A 26099-nucleotide genomic window follows, 5' to 3' on the forward strand; every position below is an offset into this window, starting at 1 on the left:
AAGTCAAATCTGATCACTGTCATTCTTCCGGGACATTTGCTTGAAGTTTTCGCCTCCTCGGCAACGGCACCAAAAATGTTATCTCTTAGAAAAACCCTGGATGTAAGGGAAAGACTCTAAGGTAACCTCTAACCAATCTTTTGAATCGAAACCTAGCCCTTCAATTCGAAGAGGGGTCCCTTCTATAACTCAGTCAAATCTGACTAGTTATGTACTCCGCACATCGACTAGATCTGATTGGATTTTACACAAGGCATACCACCTATCAAACGAAATTGCATGACGAGGGCTACCAATCTGGAGTGGTATTGCATCCAAATTCACTGAATTTTGCATGCATAGCATCAAACAAGTGCATTGTATCAATGGCCCATTCGTCATTTGACATCAATGACAACTTTCATCCAACACTATATATTAGCAATATATTAGGGTTTCTAAAGGGCCATGATCCTTGGGACGGGAACCCTACGTTTTTCTTATCAATGGACAGAGAAGGAACATGATTTGGGCCAAAATCTTGTGTAATGTTGTTGATTTGTTTGTTGTTATATTCCGTTATGCAAAGTTGTTTAAGTTGGGCATCTCTAGTGTTTTTATGTGCTTGGCTAAGCCATAGATCAGACCCAGGGTGCAAGGAAATTCCAACAAAAGCAACAATGAAGAAGCACAACATCACTCTTGATTCTTCTCCTTTTAACATTTCTTCTCATGGGCATGCACCTTTTGCTTCTAGTTTCTCCTTCAATGAAGCATTTACTTCTTTTTCTTGATGAGTGGCTTATTGATTCTGGAGCATCTTATCATATGGGCAAGGATAAAGCCATTTTTCTGCTCTTAATGATTGTAACACCATAAAAATATTTGTTGGTCATAATGGATCTCTTCGTGTTGTAGGCTTTCAAATAGTTCAAGTAGATCATGGTTATTTCAATGATGTCTTATATGTTCAAAGTCATTCTCCAACCTTTTATCAGTATATCAAATAAATCATTTAAGTGAAGGTAAAACAATAGAGTTTTCACCTCACCAAGTTGTAATTAAGGGTTTAAAATATCCTAAGCATGTCCTTGCCACTGGAATTATTAATGATATTACCAGGGTGTACATGTTTGACAACTTTGGTTCAGCTTTTTTTCTATTAGTTTTTATTGCTCACAGCGATGACCTGAGCAAACTTTGGCATGAGTGGTCTATTCATCTAAACTATCACTCATTGCAACAACTATGTAATCAAAATATAGTGATTGGTTTTCCTCTCATTTATTGTCAAGATGGTGTTTGTCCTAACTATGCTCTCGATAAACATCATCAAGACATTTTTGACCATAGTATTCAAAACCAAAACTAGTGACTGGACTGGTCCACCTATCAAACTGGTTTTTGAACCGAAACCGAAAAAACTGGACTAGTCAGATCTCAATGAACCAGTCTTTAAAAAAATACATGAAATAATTATTTTTTAATGAAAAAAAAATTATTTTTAAGATTTAAAACCATGATTCCAAACCAATAGAGACAAAATATGCAAAGTGTGTTCATCTATATACCATATAAAGGTGAATATATCAAAATGGCACTGAGTGCAATACATATCAACCAGAAAATACATAATCAATGAGACTCTAAATGGCCTCTAGAGTCCAACAACAATGCTACAAGCTATGGGGCCACTAGCCTATAATCCTACTACAAATCTACATATCAGTGATCAACATGATCACTCCTCGTCATGATCAAACTCATTAACACTACTAGACATAGGATCATCAACATGAGCTACATAAACATCATCTAGCTCAAAGCCTAAGGACTCCTCAGACTCCTCTTTTCAGTACTAGACATCAAAACTACAAATCACTAATCAACATGATCACTCATGAAACTCGTCATTGATTCAACACTACTAGAAATGGGATCATCAACAAAAGCTACATAAACATCATCTAGCTCAAAGTCTTCAGACTTGGATTGCTCAACCTTATAATATGGTAGAAATTGAAAAAGTTTAACATGCCTAACCAATGATTTTGGTTTGAGTGAAGGGTACATCTCCTCAACCTTATAATATGGTAGAAAAAGCTTCGCATGCCTAACCAATTCTTTTTCTTTGAGTGAAGGGTACATTTTTGTTACGACCACAGTAGAGGAGTTCAACAATCAATACCACCAACGTCAACAAAGTTCAACAATCGATACCACCAACATCAAGGTACTTAAAAGGACATCATGCTCTTAATGAAATGCCAATCTCATACCTTCATGCATGTCAGAATCAAATGGAAACATTGCAATCCCCCAAATCCTAAAATCCTAAAAAACCATTAAATTTGTTGGATTTTGAGTGACATCTAAAATTCTAGTTTCTCCATATGAAATCCATTGAGGTCGAAACCACTCTCAAACATCCTGAGTCATTTCATGGTAATGTTAAAAATTTTAATGTGAAAAGTAAAGATAAAGGAAATATCACTTTTACTTTAAGAATTTAACATTACCATTGATTGCCAACATTGCTAGGGTTGAGATGTGTGAGGGAAATGAGAGAGGGGGCATGCTTTTAAAGGCTTGCAAGAGTTGTTTTTGGAGGGAAACAGCACCTAATTTACCTCAAAACCACTCACGTATGCCAAAACCATGTCTCATGGGGTCCACGGCTGAGCTAGTAATGAACCAACCGGTTTATGACAGAACCAACTGTTTTATGCAAACATCGGTCGGTTCTATCATAAATCGGTTGGTTTATGGTCGGTTAATGGAAACCCTAGCCTGCACAAGTAAAAAACCAGTTTTTCTACCGATTCAGTCCCTCCAAGCAATGAACTAGCCAATTTGACCAATTTCCTGTTCATATCGATCGGTTTTGAGTACTACTTTTGACAAGCATGCCTCAACCCCTCTGCAATTTGTTCATAGTGATTTGCGTGGTCTACTTTCTTTTCCTTCTTTCTCTAGGCTCAAGGAATTCTTATCTTTCAATGATGACCCTTGTAGATGCACTTGGGTTTACTTCCTAAAACTTAAAGAGTGAGGTTTTTGACATGTTTTTGGTTTACAAAGCTTTTGTTGAAAAACAAACTAGACATCAACTACAAAGATTAAGAATAGATAAGGGAAGTGAATATGTTGACAACAAATTCACAACTTACTACACACTGTTCCATATACACCACAACAAAATGTTGTTGCTAAGAGATAAAAATTGCACTTTAAAGCAAATAGCCAATTGTATACTCCAATCTAAGGGATTAAGTCTTCAATATTGAGTCGAAGCAAATAATTGTTCAAATTACATAGTAAATCGCATTCCCACAAAAGCTTTAAAAGATATAACACAGGAAGAAGCACACACTAAAACCAAACCAAATGTAAGTCACTTATGTGTATTTGGTATTATAGCATGGGCTCACATTCTTAATGAGAAAAGGAAAGCCTTACAGCTTTGAACTAAAAAAGTATATTTTTTTTGGATTTGAGAGTGTAAAAAGTTATAGATTTCTTCAACCTCATTCCAATGAAATGATTATTAGAAGGGATGTTAAATTTTATGAGAATATCTTGGCCTACAAGCCTATTTAGCATTTCTACCATCCTCAGTGCTTGTGCCACCTTCTATTCCTATTTTGGTTTCTTCTTTTGATGATGATAGTGACAATGTTATTATGTTTTTTTCTTCTTACAATGACAGTTACGATGAAAATCCACCTATGCATGCTCTCCTTTCTCTATATGAGTCTGTTGAACATGAACCTGCACAAGCACCACAACTTCCAAAATGGGTCCATTCCACACAAGAAGCAGCAAGTGCTCTTGTCACTGATCCTACACATCAACATTGTACACATTTACAGTTCCAATGAACCTGATCTCTTTTGACTCAAGTTTCAAAGACTGATGATCCAAAAACATTTGTAGAAGCTTCATTGCCATCCAAATTGGTAGACATTCTCTAACTAAATGTCACACACATTGCTAATGTGTCGCTCAAATTAGCAGATGCATTGCTAAAAATGCCTCAAATAGGGCATGTTACCCACCAAATGGATTACCCCAGAGGAGAAAACTTTTCTCCTATATTTAATGTTAATTTTAGGTATGTTCTATGCTTAGAGCAATTTATTTCAATTTTCACAGTTAGCTCAATATCTTTTCCAGATTAGCAATCACATCCACATTAAAGTAAACTGCAAATAGAACATAAATGTAAATCGCAGAAGACAAGCCAAGACAAGAGGACACAAGATGTGGCACTAGCCAGGGACAAACCCCAATGTGGGGAAACCCTTGATCAATTCTTCTTATATGTTCTTCAATAGTTCAGCAGAGAGACAGAGAGAGAGATAGTACATTTACAATAGAAGTCAACACTTTGACTTATCTAGATAAGAGCATAGATCATCTCTAAGAAGATTATACTTGAGATCAGTTGAAGACATGCTGCTTCAACTTATTCTCCAAGGTGACTCCTTCACCTATCATTGTGTTGAATCTCGTCATCATGCTGCACCTCACCGTGCTACACCATGTTGCACCCATCATCACTATGTTGCATCTCATCTTGCTTCACCAATCATGATTGTACCATGTACTTGCTGCACCTTGTTGTTGTTGCTATCCCATTGTGCCACTGCTACACAATGTCATTGTTGTCCCATCATAGTTCTGTCCCATCAATGTCATTGTTGTCCCACCATAGTTTTGTCCCAACATGTTGTTGTCCCATCAATGTCATTGTTGTCCCATCATAGTTTTGTCCCAACATGCTGCTGTCCCATCTTTGTTCTAAAGTTGATCATGTTGCCACACAGCTGTCCCAAGTGGTATGCTGAACCATGTTGACACACAGCATGTTTGACTTAGCATTCCTTTGCTATCCCATTTACTATACAGTTGTCCCTTGCCATTGCTGCCTAGATATATAGGTGTAGCTGTTGTCCCTAACAGTCATGCTATACCTTGTTGTTGTCCCCTTGTGTCTTAGCAGCACCATGTAGCCCAGCAATCCCATTTATTAGCAGTGTTGTCCTAGGCATGTTTGAGTCCTCAAACTCTCATGTTGTCCCTGTTTTGAGGATCACCTACAACCCACCTTTTCAGTCGTATTAGGCTTGCATCTAGGGCACCGTAGGTTAGCATTAGGGCTCCCTTTAGACTGTGTTAGGGCTGCCTTTAGACAGTGTTTAGGGCTTGCATCTAGGGCACCATAGGTTAGCATTAGGGCTCCCTTTAGACTGTGTTAGGGCTGCCTTTAGACAGTGTTTAGGGCTGCCTTTAGACAGTGTTTAGGGCTGCCCTTTAGACAGCGTTTAGGGCTGCTCTTAGACTGCGTTTAGGGCTGCCTTTTGACAACATTTAGGGCTACTCTTAGGCTGTGTTTAGGTCTGCCTTTTGAACAACATTATGGCCTCTCTTTGCTGTGATAAGATTCCTCCAAGAGTGCTGCTAGGGCATGCTTGCTTAACAGTGTTTTTGACATCTTCTTTGACAGCATCTAGGGCTAGGGCATCTCCTCTAGGGCAGCTCCCTTAGTCTTCTTTCCTCCAACGTCTAGGGCTTCCACTCCTAGATTTCTCTTCCACTAAAACCCAAGACAAGTGGAGAGAAATCAAGATAGAAGTGTGTGTGTGAAATGACTCTCAAGTCATCTCCTTTTATACTAAAATGTTGAGCACATGTGGGGTTTATTTGGTTGCTAGCCGACCTTGACGAATTGTCTTATAACACAAATAAATTCATAACTCCATGAAAACTTATCAAAATCGAATGATCTTTAGATGAATCCTACACCTCTCGATGAGAGGGATCCAAGAAAAATATCAGTTGCCATAAATAAGATGACCCACATGGAGTTTGGCCCTAGTTGCCAATTTTAACACTCCCTCTCAACTAGGGAGAACTCCATCCGCTAATCCATATGTCCGACTGTACTATCTCTGGCATCAGTGCCCTGCACTGCTCTACTCTACTCTACTCTGTTGAGCTCTGCTCTACTCTGTTGAACCATGAAGAAGAAGAATTGATTAAGAATGTCTCACACCATTCTCTACTGACCCGAAGTCAGTTTTATTGATCCCATATCAATATCACAAGAGAGTGTCTCAAACCACTCATATTGATCCTAGATCAGTTTCATTGATCCCAGATCAATGGAGGTCATCCTAGCATAGGGAGTACGGTAGATATAACGATGCGTCCATCGATAGTACTACTATGGTCCTTAACGCCATTTCCCTGCTCATTGGCCAGATGAGAGGTACTTCCCATGAGTCCTAGACTACATGGGTACGATGCCTCAATAGGAGAACCATTCATCCTGTCCCTAAGTCGCCTCGAGGCATCACAGGGGAAGGCTGAGCCATTCACCCTGTACACGGCGCACCATTAAGGGAGGGTGAGGCCCTATGGTCGTGTGTTGCTTCAGTAAGTACCCCAAGCCCCCCGGAGCTCCCAGAGCTCAATGCATGCAACATGCAGGACCCTTATAAGAAGGTCTCTCAATGACTCCAATTCATTCGCAAAAGTCACAGATTTGACCTTTCCCCGGGCTTTGACAAAATGTCTGTGACCTATACATTAGTCTCAATGCGATGGAGCCTCCTCGCTCATCGACGTACCATATCCCAAATAAGGTAGTATCTGATGTCTATCTGCTGGAGCAATCATCAAATACGGGATTCCTCAACAATCGAATCCCCCCTGGTTGTCACAGAGGATCACGGTGGTATTCATCATGTGTACAAACAGCTCGCTGAAGAGTTTCCACAACCAAGCAGCTTCACATGAGATCATACTCATAGTTATGTATTCGGTCTCAGCGGTGCTTATAGCAACTGACTTCTGCTTCCTGCTCATCCAGGATATCGAAGCAGAACCCAAAGAGAACCAGCACTTAGAAGTGCTCTGGTGATCCTCCACACTGCCTACCCAATCAGCATTCGAATAATCATGCAGCTTCATATTTCTGGCAGTGTATCTCAATCCATGAGAGATTGTGCCCCGAAGATATCTGAGAAGATTCTTGGCACCAATCTAGTGAGGCTCAACCAAAATATGAGCCCAACATGCTGACTGCAAATCATATGTCCGGACAGAAGTTCACCAAGAACATCAACGCGAATGAGTTTATGAAAACTCAGAGGCATTTCCCAAATCTGGTCCAGCATCACTACCATATAACTTCTGAAAGTTAAGATCCTCGAGGTAGTCACAGGCTTGCAGTTTACCATTCCACATCTGGAATCCAACTCCCTCTTACTTCTGCGAATGAGAGGGTTTGCACCTGTCAGAAAGAGGTCGCCCTCATAAGGTGCCAGTATGAGAGGTCTATCATCCACAACCTTCAAGCAATGGTTTGGATTGACTTCACTCCTAGTGAATCTCAGCTTTATCAGACAGCTATCAATCCTCTCATATTAAGCCCGGGGTGTTTGCTTCAAGCCATAGAGGGCTTTCTTCTACCTGCATACATGAGATTCTCGATCATGAATTTCAAACCCCTTGGGTTGTTCCAAACATGTGGACCTGCTACATGAGGGGAATGGTCCCCTTGTAATATTTTCCTTTGGTACATCTCAGACATGTACCTTCATGCTCCTTTTGAATTCAGGCATCCCTGTCACCATCTGACTCACATCGAGTAGGGCCCCATAAAGTAGACCTCCGGTGTTATAGATGAGATATGTCAATTGACATGATCCCCAATGGACCATCCTGCAACTTGATACAAATTGCCAACCCTGAACCCATGAGAAAAAGCATCTTTGAAAATTCTATTTTCAAACACGTACCTTTCCATCGATGAATGCCACCCTGAAACCTTTGACTTCCATTGTCGAAATGGACACCAGGTTCTTCTTGCGAACAGGTACATAAAGAGATTCTCGTAAATGAATTGAGTTACCCTCATTCAATTGAGGGGTAACATTCCCTACACCCTTTCCGGGATAGGTGGCATTGACTCCAAGTATAATCTCACGATTGTTTCCATCTCTACCAAGTTAGAGAGAGCACCCTTCTATCCGATGAAGTGCCTTGAAGCACTACAATCAATAAGCCAGATTCCCAAAGAGTCTGAAGGAGAGGGCCAATACAAGATAACGCTTCTATATCTTATCAGAAACTCATACCTGGGGTTCCTTGCTTTCTTGAAAAGTCAGTTATTTCCTTGATGACCTGTATTACCTGTCATTCCTCTGATCATTGAAGATGTCCCTGGAATGATTGTTATCATCATCAAGTGATGTGTCCCTACCTCGGACACTCCTTCGCATAATGGCCAAACTTATTGCAAACAAGACATCTGCCTTTCATTCTGCCCTGAGATCCGGTCTTCTCACTGAAGTGATCTTTAGGTAGGTCATTAGGCTGCGCCATTCTGATAATATTCTCTGCTTTGATTTCACCCTTGGTGAATTTGAAGAGGGATGAGGAATCCACTAATCCCCTTGTCCTTTCCCAATTGTCTTCGGTGATTGCTCTTTCACTCTTGCTTGGGCTTTGTCTTCACCTCAGCTCTGATTCCATGTTAATTTTAGGTATATTCTATGCTTAGAGCAATTTATTTCAATTTTCACAGTTAGCTCAATATCTTTTCCAGATTAGCAATCACATCAGCGTTAAAGTAAAGTGCAGATAGAACATAAACATAAATCGCAGAAGACAAGCCAGGACAAGAGGACACAAGATGTGGCGCTAGCGAGGGACAAACCCCAATGTGGGGAAACCCTTGATCAATTCTTCTTATATGTTCTTCAATAGTTCAGCAGAGAGAGAGAGAGAGAGAGAGAGTACATTTATAATAGAAGTCAACACTTTGACTTATCTAGATAAGAGCATAGATCATCTCTAAGAAGATGATACATATGACAAGTTGAAGACATGTTGCTTCAATTGATTCTCCAAGGTGACTCCTTCACCTATCATTGTGTTGAATCTCGTCATCATGCTGCACCTCACCGTGCTGCACCATGCTGCACCCATCATCACTATGTTGCATCTCATCTTGCTTCACCAATCATCATTGTACCAAGTACTTGTTGCACCAAGCATCATTGTTGTCCCAAGTACTATTGTTGCACCTAGCTGCACCTTGCTGTTGCTGCTATCCCATTGTGCCACTGCTACACAATGTCATTGTTGTCCCATCATAGTTCTGTCCCAACATGCTGTTGTCCCATCATAGTTATGTCCCAACATGCTGTTGTCCCATCAATGTCATTGTTGTCCCATCATAGTTCTGTCCCAACATGCTGTTGTCCCATCATTGTTCTGAAGTTGATCATGTTGCCACACAGCTGTCCCAAGTGGTATGCTGAACCATGTTGACACACAGCATGTTTGCAGCACCATGCTTGCCTTAGCATTCCTTTGCTGTCCCATTTACTATACAGTTGTCCCTTGCCACTGCTGCCTAGATATATAGGTGTAGCTGTTGTCCCTAACAGTCATGCTATACCTTGTTGTTGTCCCCTTGTGTCTTAGCAGTACCATGTAGCCCAGCTATCCCATTTATTAGCATTGTTGTCACAGGCATGTTTGAGTCCCTGTTTTGAGGATCACCTACAACCCACCTTTTCAGCCGTATTAGGCCTGCATCTAGGGCACCGTAGGTTAACATTAGGGCTCCCTTTAGACTATGTTAGGGTTGCCTTTAGACAGCGTTTAGGGCTGCCCTTTAGACAGCGTTTAGGGCTGCTCTTAGACTACGTTTAGCGCTGCCTTTTGACAACGTTTAGGGCTGCTCTTAGACTGCGTTTAGGGCTTCCTTTTGAACAGCGTTAGGGCCTCTCTTTGTTGTGATAAGATTCCTCCAAGACTACGGCTAGGCCAAGCTTCCTTGACAATGTTTTTGACTTCTTCTTTGCCAACGTCTAGGGCTAGGGCATCTCCTCTAGGGCAGCGCCCTTAGTCTTCTTTCCTCCAACATCTAGGGCTTCCACTCCTAGTTTTCTCTTTCACTAAAACCCAAGACAAGTAGAGAGAAATCAAGATAGAAGTGTGTGTGTGAAATGACTCTCAAAGTCATCTCCTTTTATACTGAAAAGTTGAGCACATGTGGGGTTTATTTAGTTGTTGGCCAACCTTGACGAATTGTCTTATAACACAAATAAATTCATAACTCCATGAATACTTATCGGAATCGGATGATCTTTAGATCAATTCGACACCTCTCGATGAGAGGGATCCAAGAAAAATATCAACTGCCATAAATAAGATGACCCACATGGAGTTTGGCCCTAGTTGCCAATTTTAACATTTAACAATTAGCCAACCAGCAACCCCTGACATTCACTTCTTGATGTTAATATGCCATATGTTTCAACCATCTGCATCAACCATGTCTTGAAGAATGTAACTAGCGTTGGTCTTCATAATTATATTTGAGTCATGATGTAATGTATTTGTCAAAAGAAAGAAAAAGAAAATTTAATATTATAGAAATTGACTTATTAAAGCATGGGGTTCATGCATGGGTCAATTTTTTTTAGGTCAAAGCCTCCATTGAAGGCTTCTAGGGTTTACATCAAGTATCCTTGTCCATCTCATATGTAAAACACCCTTCTTGGGCTCTATTTATCAAGAAAGAAATGTATTTTAATGTAAATTAGGTCTTCTAGGCCTCCTCCACCAAATCGGCCTAACTAAGGGGCAGAAACTACTATATAAAGGCAACAACTCGATCTCATTTGGAGGACTCACTCATCAAGTTCAATCTAAATCTTCTAAGGCCAGTAAAAGTTGAAATTCAAGAAGGAAGAAGGGCAAGGCTAGCGAAGGAGAAGGAGGACACTATCTTTCTAAGAAAGTCGAAATTTTCTCTCTTATCTCAAACGTGCGAAGGAACTGAAGCTGCTAGAGGGCCGAAACTATAGTTCTATTGCTGGCCAAAAATTTGTAGTTGGGGGTTGAAGTGTTGTAGTTGGGAAGTTGAATTTCTGGATTGTTGTTGGGTCGAAGTTGTTGGACAAGAAAAGACTGATGACGTGTGTTGAATCATATTGGAAAGCTAACTTGGTGAAGGAGGAAGGTCTGTGTCTAGGGTCTTGGTCTATCTCAACTTGAATTTGCTAGTGGAAGAGTTTGACTGGTTTTCCCCTATATAGGGGTTTTAGCCCTGGCGGAGTGCCTACATCTAGTGTCTTTGATCTTCATGTTTTGATTTTGTTAATTGCTTTATGAAACAAAGATAAAGGAAGAACGTAAGAAATTTAATAAGGACTCAAAGATATCACAAGTAATTATCAACATAAGAAAATCTTTCTGCCTTTCTAATTTTCTAACATGGTATCAAAGCTAAGGTGAAGAAGAAGGAAAAAGGTTGACTAAAGATCTATTGAAGAAAAGGGGATCAAACAAAGGTCAATAAGGAAAAGGATTATACAAGAAGAGAAACCTACTGCCTATAAGATCTATGTCAACTTCGATGAAGGGAGAAAACAAGCTAGAAGGAGCCTCCAACTACAGGGCATGGAGAAAACAAGCTAGAAGGAGCCTCCAACTACAGGGCATGGAAAACGAAGATAGCTCTTATCCTCTAAAAGCACAAAGTTTTGAATCTTGTTCAAGGAAAAGTCAAGAAACCTATTGATGAAGCAAAGAAAGAGTAAGTTTAGAGAAACCAAAATCTTGGCCATGAACCTAATAGTGGATGGAGTAAAGGACAACCTAATTCCATACATATCCAACATAGATTCTGCTCAAGAAATGTATGAGGCTCTCTCCAAATTATTCACCATCAAGAACATTGGTCAAATAAAAGCCTCAAGAATGAATTAAGAACTATTAAGATGACGAAAGATGATACTGTATCATCCTACTTTATAAGGATATCTAGAATCAGAGATGAACTCCAAGCAATAGATGAAGTTGTACCAAAAAAGGAACTCGTAATTATTGTTCTTCTAGGACTACCAAAATCTTGGAGTGCTTTTGCATCAGGAATTAACAGTTGGAAGGATACTCCAACATTTGAACAAATGTGGAATGCATGCAGTCAAGAAGAAGCCTGAATATCATTAGTAAACAACAAGAAGGAAGATGAAGAAGAAAATACCTCTAATGCCTATTCTGCTCATCACAAGAAAAAAGGAACCTTCAAGAAGTTCAAAGGACCAAAGAAAAAAGTTGATCTATCCAAAATTGAATGTTACACCTGCCATTAGATGGGTCAGTACAAGAATCAATGTCATGAGAATCCAAGGAATAAGAAGAGAGATAGGGAACAAGCAAATATTATCGATGAAGCTCCACCTAAAAAGAACAAGACTGAGGAATCGAAAGTCAAGGACTTATACTACTAAGTCCTCTCTTACATATCCTTCTTAGTCTTGTATCGTTTTCCTTCATGTTTTGATTTCTAGAGTTCGTAGGTCTAACATGTCTTGTTAGAACATTTTTGAATTATTTTGATGAAGTTGTAGGTATCCCTCAAGATTGGATTAAGAGGGAGCCTCCACCATTTTTACCAAAAGATTAAGTATTTTTCTCCTTGTTTCATCTTTTCATGTTTGGCTTCCTCCTCACATCAAAATTTGTTTGTATTTTATGCTAATAACCTTTTTCTTTATATTTTCCTTGGTTAAGAAAGCTTGTTGAATGCTCAAAGGTTATGGAGGAAACTTCAAAGGATAGACTTGAAGCATGGAAGAAATTTTGTTGCAAAGGAAGCCCTTCAAGAATTGATGTCCTACAAGGTTTGTTAAGGAACAACTCAAGGTATAGACTATAAGTTTTGTTATAAAGTTCTCTTCATGTAAAAGGTACGATCATTCTTCTTTTGAAATTTGCTTTACATTACTGACATCATTATGTCTAGGGTTTTGAATCTTAAAGATTCTTGTTAGGGTGATTAATCATTAGATTAAATCTACCCTCGTCATACTATCATTTTGATCATTCTTGTGAAACCCTAACCTTTAGGGTTCACTATAAAACCCTAGCCTCTTGATGCTAAGGGTATGTCAATAATGTTGAAACCCTAGTCTACTTAGGGTTGTTGATGAAGTCTAGAAATCCTATTCTTTTGATGTTTAGGGTTTTGGTATTGTTATGATAGAAACCCTAGTTCTTTAGGGTTTGTTGTTAATGTCTAAGTTATGTATTGAAACCCTAGATCTTTAGGGTTTGGTGAATTAGGGTTTATGAACAAAACCCCTATAATATCCTAGGAATGAAACCCTTGGTGTATATTTGTTCATATCATCGAAACCCTAGACTGGACAAAATTGTTGTATATTTAACTTCGATGTATTGATGAGAAATGTTAGTGCATGAAATCCTAGATATGTATATGAGAGTATGCTAACTTAATTGTTGATGCTCATGTTTTAATCTAAGGGTTTGTAACAAAACTCTAGCAAAGATTGATATTCTAGAATATGATGATATTGTTTTCAATATGATTTGGTTTTGATGATAAAATCTAGGGTTTGCAACAAACCCTAGTAGAGTCTAACAGGTAATTTTAAAAGTATATTGTTGAAACCTTAGATGTATAGTAAAATTGTTATTTGATTGAATTGTTGATATCTAATGCTTTGTGTCTCGAAGATGGAGTCTAGGGTTTATGACAAAACTCTAGCAAAAAGTTGAAGTCTAGTGTGTAAAAAGATGTGTCTCTTGTTGATTATGAAACTAACTAGATTTAGGTGTTTGATGTCTAAAGTCTAAATGCTTCCATTGTTGTAACATGATTTTGATAAAGTTAACTTCATGCCTTTGTTTGGTTGTACTTGCTATTAAAGTTTTGCAGGTACATAATCTTCAAGATGATGAAGATGTTCGTATGATAATAAAAAGCATGAAGGAAGTTGTATGAATGATGATGATCAAGATGACCTTGATGTTGTAAGAAGGAATGAAGTCATGAAAGGTTCTCCGATGTCATAGAAGAAGGAAATGGTTGATCTCCCCAAGTTAAGAGGGAGACTAGATAGAAGAAAGGGTATATCTCCCCAGTTGAGAGGGAGGGCATATTATGATAGTGAATATCCTGAAGTAAGCAAAAGTACTATAGATGAATGTTCATAAAGTTGCAAACAAAAGACTTGAGAAGATCTGAGGATGTATTTGGTCTTGCTGAATAAATGAAAGAAGAAGAAAGCTTCTGAAAATTTGTATATGGATAACTTGATGATGGAAGTAGCGTCAGAATGATTAAGGACCCTGAGGGTTTGTGTTTACTTATTTTTGAAAGTTTTTTACCAATTGGGGTTTGTGTTTGTACAGGAAAATCTCTCCATAAAAAGGTTGGAAACTCTGAAAGCATGTGTAGACAAATGGATAAATCTGATTTAGTTAATAGGGAGAGATGAAGCATCTTATGGCAAGATGCTTGGGAGGACATTTGGTCGGCCTATGTGTTGATGTCTAAATCCCAAAGAGGGAGGGTGACATTGGTCGTGGACCTCCAAACTTGGATATGTACCTAGATTGTAAAGACCTTCTCAAAGTAAATTGTTAACAGAATTGACAATTACAAATTCTACAGAATTGCCAATTGCAGCAGCCATTAATTTTTTTTACATAATTTACACAATTACAGTCTATGCATAATTCATCAATTTAATTCACATTTTCATACTTGGTTCCCTGGTTTGATATCAATTCCTTCTTGATGTAGCTCCAATTACTTCCGATACCAAATGACTAAATTCTCCCAGCCAAGCTGAGCACAGCGTTGGTACTCAGCTCCAAAATACTTCTTAATTAGAGTATTTTAGTCCCCCATGCCCAAAAGCATCAGGAATAATTGTTCAATGACTTCTTGCTCAGTCTTGAAATTTCGACTTGGATACTCCGTTCAAAATTCAATCTCCCACTCTAAATATCCTTTTCCTTTCCTCAACCGATCCCCCTTCTACCTCAGGGTGTTTGGAATAAATACTCTTCACAGGCGGTCACCGCCTTCATTTAGATTTTATTCGACCTTATTTGACAGGTAAGGCTTTCATATGTAATGTGAGATGGGATGCGTTTTTAGTTTGATATGATTGACGTAGTTACATTTAAATGTTTTTTTTACTTTTATAAATTTTAATTTATAATAATAAAATCAATAATTATATATATATCAAATTTTGTTATATTAATTGTAAATTTTATTTAACAACTTGGTAAGTACAAAGTATTTAATATGTATATTTGAGTGTAGAATCTCTTTTCTCAATAATTTAGTATTTAGTCCCTTTTCATTTAATTAAATATTTTTCCTACTAAGTATACTAGTGCGAGGCATGTGATGTGTGCATATGTAGCTATCATATGCATACATCGTATGTATGCTAATACCCTTTTGCTTATAGATCGAAATGGGTCATTACATAGATCCCTAGGTTGGTGGTAGAGCTTAAAAGCCTGATGGTACCTAGAAGTGGCTAAAGCTTGAGTCCCCCTAGTCCCACTTGGATGGAATACCCCGATCAGGTATCTAGTCTGCAGCACTGAGTGTGCTATGACTCTTCATAGAGCATATCATTTTGAGATCTTCCAAGTTCCTCTGTATATATGTCATTATTAATACCACCATAGTTAAGAGGGAGTGTTGAAGATTGTAACTAGTATCGGTCTTCATAATTATATTTGAGTCATGATGTAATGTATTTGTCAAAAGAAAGAAAAAGAAATTTTATTATTATAGAAATTGAATTATTAAAGCATGGGTTTCAAGCTTGGGTCAATTGTTTTTAGGTCAAAGCCTCCGTTGACGACTTCTAGGGTTTATGTCAAGTATCCCTGTCCATGTCATAATGTAAAAGACCCTTCTTGGGCACTATTTGTCAAGAAAAAAAATTGATTTTAATGTAAATTAGGTCTTTTAGGCCTCCTCCACCAAGTCGGTCTCAAACTAGACAAGTCGGCCCAACTAAGGGGCAGAAACTACTATATAAAGACAGCAACTCGACCTCATTTGGCGCACTCACTCATCAAGTTCGATCTAAATCTTCTGGAGCCAGGAAAAATGTGAAATTCAAGAAGGAAGAAGGAAAAGGATAGCAAAGGAGGAGGACACTATCTATCTAAGAAAGTCGAAATTTTCTCTCTTTTATCTCACGTGGAAAGGAACTGAAGCTGCTAGAGGGTCGAAATTGTAGTTTTGTTGCTGGACTATGGGGTCAAAGCTCTATAGCTGGGAAGTCGAATTTCTGGATTGTTGTTGGGTTGAAGTTGTTGGACAAGAAGAGACTATTGAAGTGTGTTGAATCATATTGGAAGGCTGACTTGGTAGAGGGGAAGGTCTTTGGGTCTAGGGTCTTGGTCTATCTCAACTTGAATTTGCTAATGGAAGAGTTTGACTAGGTTTTCCCCTATATAGGGGTTTTAGCCCTGGTAGAGTGCCTACATCTGGTGTATTCGATCTTCGTGTTTTGATTTTGATAATTGCTTGATGAAACAAAGATAAAGGAAGAACATAAGAAAGTTAATGAGAACTCAAAGATATCACAAGTAATTATCAACATAAGAAAATCTTTTGCATTTCTAATTTTCTAACACCATGCACCTCTCACCGTCCGACATTTCCTCTTAGATGAAGAAGGGTTGCTACTCAATAGGTACTTTGATCATTTTGCAATTGGGTGTTTATACTTAATGTTTTGGGCATTTAGTATTGATAAAGGGGTGATCTGGAAGATTGACCGATCTTGATTGTAAATCTGTTCTCTTACCTTACCAAGGGGGTTAATCTTTAGCGCTATTCCAGTGGGACCTCCCTTAAGGCCTTAGGTTTATAAGAGGGGCACTACTTGGGAAACCTGGATTGAAATAGCATGTCCATTCCCTCTTACACCATACTTGACACTTTCCATGTCAAATTATAAGCTCTTTTATATACCATCTCCATTCTTTGGGTTTAACTTATCAGTGGTTCATTGGAGTTTGGCACCCTCTTCTCCACATCCTTAAGTAGGGCAAGTAAACATTGCCCTAGAGGTTGATGCGGCTAAAAGAAAGTTAAAGCAAAAGATGGTCGGGAAATATATTAGCACATCGACAAAAGTCTAGTATGAGCTCTACCTTCCTCATTAGCCATCACCCAGTTCCTGAGCACTTGATGCTCTATCGCATTATAAAAGAACACTTGCATGTCCCAACCCTGATTAGTGATAAATTGTCTCATCTTAAGGGGTCAAATTTGTTAAATCTCCTAATACCAGCCTAGATTTATTTTCTCGCAACAATTATTTATTCCCAAAAAATTATATTGTCATCCAAATAAATTTTGAATTGTTGAAAAATAAAATCATTGCATTTTAACTTGAAATTTATATCTAGAAGAAATAAAATCAAACAGATCATGTACACATTACAACAAATAAATACCCACAACAATTCTCTTGCATTAATTAATCTCGAGAAAATCAAGGTTTCAACCCACAGAGAAATTACAAGGAAATATGCAATGTTTAGTACCTATAACTCAACCCCACTGGAAGAATTCAGCCCTAGCAATTTCAGCCCACTAAAAATTAGCCTCAAAAAATTCGTCTTGTGAAATTTTGGCCCATCTCTCATCAACAACTCGCCCTGCACCTTCCCCTCGAACAACCGTTGTGACTAAGAAAATTCGGCCCTAGCAAATTGGCCTCTCCAGTAATTCGACCTCCTCACTTCAGCAATTTGGCCCTGCAATCGCGAACAATTCAACCTCCTATAAATGCTCCTAAATCAACCTACAATCATCCTCTTTCCCCTTAGTCTAGATGAGCCTCTCGCTCTGGAGAAATCGCTCGCCCTCTTTGAGAAAATCACTTTCCCAAAAATGCAATAATTGTCTCTCTCTCTCTCTCTTGTTACCATTGCATCTGCGCCTCTACCCTAGGCCTTCATTTATAATTTTCATCAAGCCCAAATCCCTAACCCTAATCTCCCTTCTAGAAGATTAGGAGAACAATGGTAGAGATCATTTCTAAGTCACTTAATTATTATTTGTCCTTAGAAATTGACTTAATAGTCCACAATAATTAATTGACTTTAGAAATGACTTACTCCATCAAGCAAGCACCTAAAGAGGCAATAAATCATCTCCTACATGCTAAGACACCAAGCCACCAAAATACCTTTCGAAGCGACCAAAAGATTCAACAAAATTAAATGTTATATCATAAAGAGCAAGCTCTAACCCTTGATCTATGCACCCAAAATAAAAGAATCAGTATGAAGTAAAAGGCGCACTAGAGGGGTGGAAAAAGCAAGCCAAGCAGGGTAACTCATGCCTCCACAATTGCTCCATCCATTACATCTATTGACTTAGGGTGTGGACTCCTATTAGCTAGTCCCCTTGACTATGGCACTTGGCCATGAAGCCTTTCCCCTCCATTGCCACTCATTTACACCAACACCTATTGATTGAAGGGTTAACCTTGGAAATGCCACCTCCCCTTGGGGGCTGGAAGCACCTAATAGGGTTGACTATTAGCCACCCCTACCAAGGTAGGGAACACCTTTATAGGACTTGGTCTAGTTAGATATTGGAAGGTGATCCCAGTTTGAAATATTAATATGCCCTTAACATACAAGTTTGGTCCACTTAGATGCTTATATGATCTTAGTCTCTAATGAATGGTTGCTTTCACTAGAGTTTAAGTTGGTCTTGCCAGGTGGCCCACAGCAACATAGGCCTTGAGGGCACCCACTCCATAGGTACCCAAGCCCTACAAAGATGTTGATGACTTTGGCAAATGCAGCATTTCCCACTTACATCAAAACATTGGGCATTATGATGACTTGAGTAGTTGATACACATCCCAAATTACCTCCAAGACCTAGGACGTTGATCTTCTTTTGCCTAGCACAGAGGATTCTTGATGATTGCACCATTGGACCCAACATGCCCCTAGGCTGGCCTTGACACTACCTGATGAGCAAGCCACGATTCAAAGTCCAGTTGAGGATGGTCTTCCATGAGAGGATTAGGGAGGGCTTGTTGCACCTGATGGAACCCAAACACTGGAGGAAGAAGGCATTACATTGACCATTGGAGACCCATGGAGATGACGTGGGGGCACCCCAACTTGATTTGGGACCCTTGGAGTTGCTTTGAGGTTGGATTTGAGGACTACTCCTCAAATGATGGATGATCATGATGCTTGGAGACACCTTCAGCCTTCTCTTCACCATCACCTAGCATTTGGAGCCCAAAAAGGGCATGACGTCATCATATTAGAGGCTTACAACTCACACGTGTGGGTCTATTTTGGCATGTAAACCAAGATTTACTCTTGTTTACTCATTATCAAACTTGTTTTAGGGGCTTCTTAGCTAAAATTAGGTGAGGTAGACCTCATATAAATAAAAGGTCACCTCACTCTTCATTTCATCATCACTTGTGGACTATTTTAGCCTCTTAGAAGATTTCGGCCTAGCTCTTGTACCTCGCTACTCTTGTGGAGATGTGATATTTGTGGCTATTTTTCTATTTGAGACTAGTCCTTACTGTGGAGATGTATTTTTGGGATAATGAAGGATTCTTCATCGATATCTTGAAAGTACTTTTATTGTTGAATATCTTTTATGGTTATTGTATGCAATGTATTTTGCAAGGGTTTCTATATTCCATGTATAAATGCATATCTTTATATGAAATTTTTGTTGAAATGTTGCATGCTTTAATTAAGAATCTTGAACATCCCTTGAGAACCTCCTAGAGATTTTTTCTCTTGCTTTTACCCCTGTATTGAATGATAGCTATGGTTCTAAAAGTGGAAACTTATGGATTCCCCCTTATTCCTATCAAGGGTTTGATATTTCCAGAGTAATTTTCCCTTAGACCCCACCACCCAAGTAGTTAGTAGGCACTGGCATCCCCGTAGATGGTCAAAATCATAAAATTTCCATTTTTCTCTTTCCTCTCACCTCACTCAGCCCTTCAAGGCAAGCCGTTAGGGCTATAGCCTAGGGCATAGGGTCGAATTCAAGTAGGGTTGAAGCATTGGCTTGCTTTGAGGTTATTCTTGCTGATTGGACCTTATCACATCTAAACCTTCCACTTTTGCATGTTTGGAGTACCACTATAGGGCTGACATCACATACCCTAGGCGAGTCTAGGCTAGGAAACCCTAAACTAGCATGAAGGCTTCAACTTAGGGTTTGTTGAAGGCTTGTTGCTCCTCCTTGTTGATCATATCTTTCTTGCAAGCTTTTTCTTGGTCTTATGTGCCTAAGTGTGCCATTTGTGTAGCATATTATCCAAACCCTAAGCTAGGCTATAAGTCCTTCCTTTGTAGGTTCTTATGAGGGTACGTTATTCCTTATCTCATTGGATTAAGCCTTGTTCTTAGCTTGAGTGCCCTATCTAAGCCTATAGAAGTTGTCACCTTTGAGCTATTGACTTAAAATACCCTTTAGGTGACTTATACCGGGAAGCCTCCCTTGTGGTGAAATTCCTCTAAAAAGCAGGAGGTGGAGTGTTGAGGTGACAGTGGCCTCCACCCCATTGTTGCATTGAAGCAACAAAATTGTAGCTTGTTGACTTTAATGTAAAAATACACAAAAGGTATTTGTAATATTAATTTATATATATGTGTGTGTGTGTGTGTACAAGGATGTTGAATGTTACAATAAGGCCCTGCTTATATACCTAGGCAAGTGTCCTTTCATGATTAGGCATGTCTTTTAGACATGCCTTTTCACTTAAATAATGACTACCTAATATAATCATTACTTCATTATTTAGTATTTACATTTAAATTTACTTATATTTATTTAATTTTATATAACTTATATTTGTAACATTGCCCCTTCCTTCAAAAGCTTTGTCCTCAAAGCTTGTAGCTGACAATTTCCTTCATGTTGGTGTCGATCATCTCGGCATGTATATTTTTTCAGTGATACTCCCTTGGAATTAGGGTTTATCCATTTTTAAATTAATTTTTTTCCCTTTTTATAAATAATATATATATATATATATATATATATATATATATATATATATATATATATATATATATTATTTTTAAATTATCTGCAATGTAATATAGTTATATATTATAACTATATGATAATTAACATTAATAATCGAACTTGATACAGCGCCTTGCTGTTTGGTCGGACTGATGCCTAGTTGGAGTGTTAGTGAAAAGGCGGCGACAACCGGGATCAGCAGAGGTCGAACGAATGATGCGATTAGCGTGACAGTTGAGCGGAATACTTTTCTAGTTGGAAAGAGCGACATGATGACAGTAGAAACGACAAGTATTAAAACAGCGATAGTCAACCATTAAAAACAGCAGAACAATGGAAGGGGAGAACAACAAGTATTAAAACAGTGATAGCCAACTATTAAAAACAGTGGAACAGTGGAAGGGGGAAACGACAAGTATTAAAACAGTGGCAGAGAAGTTTGAAGGTGGAAGAAGCAAAAGCGGCGGATAGTGGGTGGCCAAGAGAAAAAAACATAATAAAACAATTCTCAACGGCACGTTATGACAGAGCCCTGCGTCGAGCAACAGTGAACCCACTTCGTCCCTGAAAGATTCCAACGGAAATGTAAATTCTCTATTGCACATTTTCCTGTACAAGGGCACCAATTTTTCTTCCCCGAACGGAAGATAGCCACCCGATTTGGGATAGTCGAGAATTATCTCGCACAACCATATGTCTGCTTTGTCACCATCGTAGGATTCCCCATTCAGAGCCTCTGGTGCAATAAACCTTAGCATTCCATACCCTGTGGTAATTAAGAGACCCTCTCCTAAATTCTCCTCCATTACGACTAGTATAAATAGTTTACTGAATAAACAAGATAAAACATATCCACTCCAAATACGAAGATCTTGATTATTTGCAGCTTCCATCGCTAACACTAAAGAGTAATCGTAAATATCTTCAAAATCAAAATCGACGAAAAGGTCTTCCCAATTCCAAAGAAAATCGTTCTCTCTGTTCTGACATATTGTGTTTGCTCTTATGAACTCTTCAACCAAAACACTGATATTGGTTACAATTACACGATAAGTTGAGTAAATAAAAAGACCTATTGGTATGATTATGGGCAGTGCTTGCCTTCTGTCACGATAGTGGAGACGTGGATCCCATGAAAGACTCTCATAATTTCTGTAACGATTTCCTTGGATTGAGCATGGTAGCACTGGAGTGGGCCACCTCCATTGAGAATACATCCTAAAATAAGATACCAATTTACAAGGGAGAGTAGTGGGAAACAGCATGCATATCTTAGCCACCAAAATGACACAATTGATGCCACCAAAAAATCCCAACACATTGGAATTTATTCCTCTTTTCCTTGTCCAAAGCCTAATACATCTGAGAGTGGTTCTAAAGTTGCTAAGGGGACGTATATGTTTTCCCTGATTAGGTGGAAACATTGAGAAAATCTTGTGATATAGTATCCACCCTTGAAGGCCACATGCACTCACTTCATTATTTTCCGGTCTGGAAGGTCCCTTTGCAATGTCATTGTTTTCCTTACCCCAAGGTTTTGTCCAATCCGTTCTATTCCAAGCAGAATCAATGTTCTGTGTAGACTTAGTTGAACCAATAACAACATTGGCCCGTGAGGATGTTATGCCACTTGATTGCCATGCAGAACTTTTTGAAGGTGATTGAAATGGCCCTTTCAAGGGAACCAAATGCCGAGAGCCACTAGCCTTTAATATACTATTAACTCCTCCCTTCAATGCCTGCTCGTTATTCTTTAACCCAAAGTCAATGCTAAACACTTTAAGGTTTTTGGCACCCTTTTTGTCTGCAAAATTGTGTATTTTTGTTAACTTCTTCTCTTTGTGAATCTGATCTTCATGGCTGTTGTTGGTGAAGGTGACCTAATCTTCTTTCTTTTTCTCCAATTCTTTCCCGTTGATCTTAATTTTTTGTGTGATCTGAGAGATTGCTTCTTTCAACTCAAGGAGTTCTAGTTGCTTCTTATCAAGTTTAGCTTTTTTCCTTGTTGTCTTCTTTTCATAAAGCAAGACCTCCTTGAGATATGCAACCTGCTCTTTTTTCTTATCCTTGATTTGAAGTTCAAAGTTCTTTAGTGATTTTGACACATTGTCAAGGTTTTCTTTCTCCACTTCAAGCTCTCTTTCATTTCTCTCGATATCCTTCTCAATGTTAAAAGTTTGCCACAGAAGATACTCGGATTTCAAAGATTTTAGTTGTTCTTTCAAACGGAGATGTTTTTTTGCTTCTTCTTTTTGTTCTTCCACATTTTCCTCTTCATCATCATCAATGTCTTCTTCAGCATCTTCCTCATTGTTATGATATTGTTCATCTTCTTGTTTCTCAAGATAGTCCTCATCCACATCATCTTCATTTGGATCATCATCTTGATCTATATCATTCTCATCCACATCAAGATCAACTTCATCTGGATCATCATATTGATCTATATCACCCTCATCCACATCAATATTAGCTTCAAATGGATCCTCATCTTGATCGATATCCTTTTCATTTTCATCATTCTGATCAAAATCTTCTTCTCCTGCTTCACATTGTTTCTTTTCTTCACTGTCACTATCAACTTCCTTATTATTGATTTCCTTTAGACGTGCTTTAACTTCTGCAAATGATTTTTCCCATTGCTGAAGCTTTTCTTGAATTTTACTGAACTGCTCAATGTATTCAAGGCGAAAACTTAACGACATATTGTGCAGCGAGCAACGTTCAAAGACTCGCATGGTTATATTGTGCGGTGGATAATGTTCAAAGACTCGCATGCCTCTGATACCACTGAAGCAACAAAACTGTAACTTGTTGACTTTAATGTAAAAATACACAAAAGGTATTTGTAATAATAATTATTATATATATAAAAATGTACAACGATGTTGAATGTTACAATGATGCCCTACTTATATACCTAGGCAAGTGTCCTTTCATGATTAGGCATGTCTTTTAAACATGCCTTTTCATTTAGCTAATGACTACTTAACATAATCATTACTTGATTATTTAGTATTTATATTTATTTAATTTTATATAATTTATATTCGTAACATGCATCATGGTCTAGTGCTTGTCCTACGAGGCCTCTCCCAAGACCTACAAGATTTTGAGGCAACAAGGCACAAACACTCTCTAACTATAGGCCACTCTGTTAACTATGGCTTTGTGGCCTTTAATTATCCTAAATGAAAACGTGTCCTTATGAAGTAATTGACTCTAGAAATTTAGTAGAATTTTTTTCGCTTATATATGCCATATTCTCCTGTTTAAAGGCATCGTTCATATCCTATCTTCATACATAGGTTCCATGGACACAATCAAAATCCAGGATTTACAGGTGACCCCCAAACACTCCTTTGTCCTAGCATGTACTTATTCCAAAAAATATCATAAATAATATTTCTGTTGTAAAAGTCTGTTATTACAGTGTACGTTTAGTTTTGGCATATCATAGATTCGCTGACCAGTTAATTGTTTGAGTAATACAAGTTTGATGACACAGAAGAGAACTTCCTCTAGATTGGAAATTTCTGTATCTTCTCTGTTGAAGAGCACGTTCCAACACGAGACCATGTATGAGAAGCCATCATATGGAGATATTCAATTCTTTACACTTCTAGTTTCTTAGGTATCATAAAGTATAAGGCACCATAGACTTTCACAAAAAGCGAAATAATTTAATATTTTGGACCTAATAGCAAAATATTACATATACATCATTATATTTCTTGAAAAAACTTAAAAGCACCTAAGATTTCAATTAAATGTGATAAAAATAAAAATAAAAAAAAAAAACAAGGGATTAGCTCAACCGGTTGTCACCAATGTTGCTGGGATTTTGGCTAGTTCTGTGACAGCAGGTACATGGATTGAATTCCCCTGGATTAGGCACATTAGACTATGCCAACAAGTTTATTAGTAATGTGATCCATGACTGTGGTGAAGCATTCCTTGGGTTTCCCCGTGAGGTTTTGATCAAAAGAAAAAAAAATTATAAATAGAGAACAGATTCAATGTCTTTGCATGGATAAGAAAAGGATGAAGAGAGTGGGTTGAGAAAGTACTGCAAGGAATGAGTATTGCGCCTTCCTCAGGAGTGACATCTGAATGGTCTTCAATCACCATACGTGCTTTTGCCCTTAGGACCTCAAAGCCTAATCCCCCATTCCCTCCACCACCACTTATTCCCACTCCATCTGCTCCCTTAAAGTCTTCATCTGGAGATGGCTTTGATGATGGGTAATCTGAAATCGGTGCCTGCAAAGAATAAGAAGGTTCTGTCTCTACCTTTGTGTCTTTGTCAGGTTCTGGTGCAGGGGATGGCTCCGGTGCAACAGGTTGAGAACTCCGCAGTAGAAAACTCATCGTAACTGTCCTTCAATGCACATCAAACATTACAACTTCTTATAATCCCCACAAATAAGAATATAATAGCTAGCAAAGGCAGAAACATCTCTGAGAAATTTAACCATTCTTACTGAAAAGAAAAGCTAACTATTAAAAATAAAAGTCGCCCTACATAGCCGTAAATTGATGATAAACAAAGTATATATTTTGAGTCTTGACTCTTGAGAGTCACATAGACAGCAGACAATACAAACAGAAACCACAGAAGTATGGAAACCGAGGATTTGGACCATTGCATGCAACAAAATGCCAAACTAAAAATGCATTAATAAGGCATAAAATTGAAGAAACCGACTCCTGAGTAAGCATTTACATACAAGTTGACTTTATTTATTAACACTCTTAAGAAGACTCTTAGGTCATGCAACTGAACAATATTCCAGTGCAGAAGTTGTAAATGTTTGGTACAATCAGCAGTGATAATATGAAAAACATGATTTAGAGCAGTCAGTGAGATGCAATGATTTCAGTATTGATATAACACAAAACAATAGGGTGCATTTATTTCAGAAATGGTATAATGAAAAAATGATTTAGATCAATTAGTTGCATTGATTTCAGTAATGACATAATTCAAAGCAATAAAATGCATTGGATTTAGTGACGATACAATGAAAAATTGTTTAGCATAATCAAATAGTTGCATTGATTTCAATACTGATATAACACAAAAAATTGGGTGCATTGATTTCAGTGATAATAGTGAAAAAATGATTCAGTGTATTAATTGAAGAAACGATGCCAAGAAAATTGATCATGTACATTGATTTCAACATTGAAATAGGGTA

The 26099-nt window shown here is 38.3% G+C and overlaps 1 protein-coding gene across 3 annotated transcripts in view; it reads right to left on the reverse strand.

The window, feature by feature from the left end:
* LOC149163530 (heat-inducible transcription repressor) overlaps positions 1 to 26099 on the reverse strand; it is a 250116-nt gene that overhangs the window by 205419 nt on the left and 18598 nt on the right. For 2 of the 3 annotated variants that reach the window (XM_089431769.1, XM_089431767.1), the window contains exon 2: positions 24969 to 25274. In XM_089431769.1, coding sequence (XP_089287895.1) covers positions 24969 to 25269 — 301 coding nt within the window. In that variant the 5' untranslated portion in view covers positions 25270 to 25274. Of the gene's footprint in view, positions 1 to 24968; positions 25280 to 26099 lie in introns of all 3 variants that reach the window. The other variant, XM_089431768.1, reaches the window with a different exon arrangement.

Source organism: Pinus tabuliformis, chromosome 5_1 (assembly GCF_031772625.1).
Source record: "Pinus tabuliformis cultivar Carrire ecotype Pingquan chromosome 5_1, CPIR1, whole genome shotgun sequence".
Taxonomy (NCBI): domain Eukaryota; kingdom Viridiplantae; phylum Streptophyta; class Pinopsida; order Pinales; family Pinaceae; genus Pinus; species Pinus tabuliformis.